The sequence below is a fragment of the Arachis ipaensis genome, chromosome B05 (genome assembly GCF_000816755.2).
Source record: "Arachis ipaensis cultivar K30076 chromosome B05, Araip1.1, whole genome shotgun sequence".
Lineage (NCBI taxonomy): Eukaryota > Viridiplantae > Streptophyta > Magnoliopsida > Fabales > Fabaceae > Arachis > Arachis ipaensis.
The window spans coordinates 22,480,262-22,485,708 of record NC_029789.2 but is presented as its reverse complement, the minus strand read 5'-3'; the positions used below and the strand labels follow the sequence as shown (position 1 = coordinate 22,485,708).

The window sequence follows — 5,447 nt, the reverse complement described above, 5'->3', positions numbered from 1 at the left end:
CAACAAAGACAAAAAACAACATCTTTTGATATACTATACTCTAACCAGTTGCTATAGTCATCAAACCAATTAGGATTAAATCTTTGAAAGGAAGAACCACATGTAGTTTGCGAAAAATCATGAGTCCTTGGTTGACAAGGACCTTTTTTCAAATATGCACATCTAACTTTGTCTCTGTCATTTGGGTGATAACTTGAAATCTTTGGTCGTTATCCTAGATCTGCTATAAGACTCTCTACATCGAATTCTAAAAAAATTAATAATTAATTAATAAAAAAATTCACAATTCTACACAAATTGAAAATTACAGTATAAAATTATAAATACAAAATTGATAAACATATATCATTTAAATTAATTTCTAACAACAACAACAACTAATAATATCCCAAATTCCTAATTCCTAGTAAGTCAATATACAAAAATAATTAACAAACAAATTAATGAAACTAAGTGAAGCAAATAAGAGAATAAGCAATGAAGCAAGCAGATATCAATTTCAGTGAATCATGATTCATGAATGTACCAAGAATATTCCAAGACTGAATCTGAATAGTTGAACTCTAGAAGACAGAACCCAGTAGCAGTGCAGCGTCCAGCGGTAGCAGGCAGCAGACAAAGGTATTCTCTGCTGAAGAAAGGCAAAATGAGAACACCCTTCAATCAACTATAATACTTAAAATAGTTAAACCTATCATTTCCACAAGTTGAACATACAGCCCTAAAGTTTCAAAAATTAATCACATGCTCAAATCTTCAAACTCTAACCATATTCCAAAATTTCTCTAAGGAAACAAAATTAGCAAAATAAAACTATAAAATAATTGAGGACTTCCAACAGTAAGAGAAACCTAAACCTAACCAATCTCCTTTTCTGTACTCACCTTAAAACCAAACTGACAGTGAACAGTATGCAGTAAGTCAAACTCATCGAAAAAAAATTTCCACAGAAACTGCTATAAAATCAAAGAAGAGCATAAATTAACTAAAAACAATTAATAAACAAATTAATGAAACTAAATTTGCAATTACATCATCAGAACAAATTCAATCACAATTAACAAACCAACTGTATCAATTATCAAACAACAATAAAGCAAATAAGCGAATAAGCAATGAAGCAAGCAGATATCAGTTTCGGTGAATCGTGATTTATGAATGTACCAAGAATAATTCAAGACTGAATCTGAACAGTTGAACTCTAGAAGGCAGAACCCAATAGCGATGTGGTACTCAGCGGCAGCAGGCAGCAAGTGAAGGCGTTCTCTGCTGAAGATCGAAGAGAGAAGAGGATCGCAAACTGTGTTTGCAGAAGAAGAAAGAAGAACCGATCACTAAAAAAGAAGGCAGAACCACCACTCCACCAGACGCGGCGCGGCGGTGATACAAGGAAAAACCGACGAAGCCACGCGGGACGGCGGAAGAATCGCGGCGATGCAAGGGAAAATTGACAGAGCCAATGAGCTAGTAACACTGGCGGAGACGCGGCAGTAACTCTAGAGACAGGAGGGCGAAGACGTCATCAGCGAGAGAGTCGTGACACTAGCTGAGACGCGGAGTGGCAGCACGTGGCAGCAAGCCAACAATGGCTCTGGTCTCTGGAGATAGGAAGCACTACAACAAACAAGGCTTTTCGCGTAGATTGAAAAACCGTTCCCTAAACTTTAGGCAACGCTTTGGCAACAGTTTTTGACCAGTGGTATATGCGGCCGTTGCCAATGCTCAAAGGCAACGGTTTTTCACCTAAGGCAACGGTAACCAAAAAACCGTTGCCAAAGTTACTGGTATAGGCAATGGTTTTGAAAAAAAATTTAAACAACGGCTTCAAACCGTTACTCAGGAAGCAACGGTTTTAAACCGTTCTTTTTCATGATACAACGGTTTAAAACCGTACCTGGATAGGCAACGGTTATAAACTGTGGTAGTTTTGTTATCCACAACAGCAACGATTTTAAAGCATTACCGTTGGTGTCGTTTTTTGGTAGCGGTTTTTGTACCGTTGCCATTTTATAGTTGTCTAAGACAACGGTTTAAAAGCGTTACCATTAGTTTTTTTTAGCAACGGTTTTAAAACCATTGCCATTTTATAGTCATCTAAGACAACGGTTTTAAAGCGTTACCGTTGGTGTCGTTTTTTGGCAACGGTTTTAACACCGTTGTCCTTTGTAACTTTTGACAACGGTTTTTTGTAATATATAATTCTTTATTTACAATAGTAGTTTTCTCGTGAATGAAATTAATTTCATTTTTTTAATTATTTAAAATCAATAAATAATCTAAACTATTTGAATAAAGTCACTAAAGAAAAATAATTAAACATTTTTCATCAAATTTGACTTATAAAAATTGTTGTAAGATCCACAATCACATTCAAAATACCAAAAATTAATATTCTCACTTGAACATATTCCCAAATGGCTTCTATAACTTTAATCCCCTTTCAATTTGTGTAAATTAATGGACAAAAATCTGAATTCCTTGCCATTGTGCCCAAAAATTTGCTCAAGTTGTTTACAGCTTCATCAGTAGGACCAATTGCCTCTCCTTCAATATCTAGAGTAATTTCTTCTCTATCTTCCAACTGTCTTGCATGAATCTTCAAGCATTGTGTAGGTCCTCGTGTTTTCTTCACTGTTGTCTCTATACAAAGATACTAATTATATTCCATCCCTCTTATTGATTTATAAGATATTTAATTGAAAAAAAAAAAGACAAATTAAATTAACCTTTTGAGTTGAATTTGGTCACGGAATAAAACTAAAGTAACAAATTACCAAATTCAATTCACAAATTGAAATTCAATTAACACACAAATTTTTAGAAATTTTGGCAGCATTATGACAGTAAATAGGACGTTTCTGAATTTAAACAAACAGCAAAATTAACCCATATGAACTCACTAAAATCAAATCAGCACTAATAAAACAGCTCATAATAAGGCCATCATCATCATTACTCAATCAAAACAAGACATGAAATCAGCCATTAACAAGGATAAAGCAGCACTATATAATTTGAAACAGTAATGCAACAACCATCATTTGTCAATTAAAACAGCTCAGAAAACCATTCATAAAAGGCATCAGCAGCAACCAAAAAGTTCAACCTAAATCCACTACAATTTAGATAAAATTTCCTAACCACCTATAATCCACTAAGCATGCATAACTAAACTGACTAATTTAACAAAAACTGAACAAACTAATTAAACTAAGAAAAGTGATATATAACTAAAAAATCAAACAGTACCCAACTAGTCAAAATTGGGTTAATAAATTAAAATAAAAAAACCATAGCTAAGCTGCTAAGCATATCTCTATAATTTAATAGCACAATGAATCAAAAAAGAAAAAGAAAATACTTCAACTGCATTGCATGCATATAGCAGATGGTGGCACAGTAGAGGTGTCATTACCCATAGATTTTATATGCAAACCTACTAAACAGCCATTGGATAGAGATAAACAAAGATGCAAAACATAAACATAAACATAAACAATAGAATTATTAAAATTCAGTCTTTTAAGAAAACAAGACTTTTTAGCTCCCACCCAAACAATACAGATCACAGTATGTGTTAAAAATTGCAACTGTCCAATATTATATAAATTTGCTTGTATTCTACCAGAACAGGGTCACAACCACACACTGGTTGGCAATAGAATTGCCTCAGTTATCCCAAAAGAAAATTTATATACTAAAAAATGGATAAGCAGTTAAGCACAATAGAAAGAAGGAAACTATTACTAACAGTTTAGATTTGTTTTTAATAATTAATTAGTGTAATCAACCACTTAACTATATTCATGGAATTGATTCAGTTAACTCTAATAAGATTTTTTCACTATTGAGTTCGTTAAAAATTCTGCTTCTTTTATGTAAGAGTAGAAAAATCTGTTAGAACCAACTGAACCAATCTCATGAACATGATTAAGCTATTGAATACTTCAATTAATTAAAAACAAATTTAAAGTCACATCCTCTTGTACACAGAAACTCAGAACAACATTCAAAGCAGAACAGAAACTTAGTCAACATTCAACACCTTTCTTGTTCATGTTCACAAACATCACCACTTTCAGAGAATACCCAACAACCAATCAAACCCTAACTAAGCAACAGAAAATACCACAGAAAATACCCAACAGCCAATCAAGCCCTAACTAAGCAACAGAAAATCAGAGAAGAAGAACACTTACCACAGATGACAACCCACAAATGGCCGATGCAGTGAAGCAGCAGCAGCAAAGTAGAAGCAGCGAAGCACAACCCAGTGAAGCAGAAGCAGCGAAGCAGAACAGGGGAGAAGCAGCGAAGCAGAAGACGTAAAGACGCCGCAGAGAACGGAGAAGCACTGAAGCCGCGGAAAAGGGAGAAGCAGCGACGCCGCGGAGAGGAGAGACTCAGCGACGCTGGGAAGGAGGAGGCAGCGACGATTTTGGGAAGGATGCAGCGACGATGATGGCGCGACGATGGTGAGTTTTGATTTAGGGCTTCCTGGTGACTTGCGATGATGGTGCGATTTCCGGCTTCCTGGTAAACTGCGGTTCGATGACGTCTCTGATTCTGAAGGCGTCGGTTAGGGCGGTAGAGGGAGGAAGAGTAGCAACAATTGTTGTAATGGTTGTAAAATCGTTCTTTAAAAGAGTCAAAGAGAACGGTTTTATTTTGTTACTATAGTGTAATGAAAAAATGTACTTCAAGAGCAACACTGTAAAAACCGTTGTCTAAGACCATCTAATAGAACGGTTTTAAAGTGTAGCATTTCAGCAACGGTTTTAATGCGTTTCTTTTGTACAATTATTTAAACAAAAAAAATTGTTGCTGAAAAATAATTCATGGTAACGGTTATAAAATCGTTCTTTAAAATAGTCAAAGAGAACGGTTTTAATTTGTTGCTATAAAATAATGACAAATTGAATTCAACAATAACACTACAAAAAACCGTTGTCTAAAACTATCTAAGAGAATGGTTTTAAGGCGTTGCAAAATTTGGCGTTGCTAAAAGCCATATTTATTGTAGTGAAGGCAGACTGCAGAGGCTGGAGCAATGAAAAAAATTGGGGGAGCAAAAGAAGGGTTAGGAATTTAATTGGAGTGGGATCAAAATTAATTTTATAATGAGAATAATTAAGACATTTCACAAAGAACTACTCAAGAATTTTTGAAATTTTATTGGGGCAGTTTCTTTCACTCCCCAATGAATAAATCCATTCCTGAGTGACGTCAAAAAAAATAAAAGGTAAACAAGAAAGAGAAAAAGAGATATGAAACTAGAAATAAAACATGAAAAAACACTGAAATCATTTATATATTGGTTTATTGTTGGCATTGTGCTATAAGTGAAACAATAATAACATTTGAGATGACAATATTATTTAAATCTGCAAGTACCCACTACTTCTATCTGTTCAGAGTAGATAAATATCCACTCTATATATGTCCTG

At 34.6% G+C, this 5,447-nt stretch overlaps 1 protein-coding gene across 1 annotated transcript in view; it reads right to left on the bottom strand.

Moving 5' to 3' along the window:
* The window catches only part of LOC107640366, a 5,781-nt gene continuing 2,774 nt past the window's right edge, over window positions 2,441-5,447 (bottom strand). The window contains exons 2-4 of the mRNA XM_021123667.1: window positions 4,735-4,737; window positions 4,200-4,637; window positions 2,441-2,640 (exon numbers count right to left, since the gene is read on the bottom strand). Of these exons, the coding sequence (XP_020979326.1) occupies window positions 2,441-2,640; window positions 4,200-4,637; window positions 4,735-4,737 (641 nt within the window). The remainder of the gene's footprint in view (window positions 2,641-4,199; window positions 4,638-4,734; window positions 4,738-5,447) is intronic.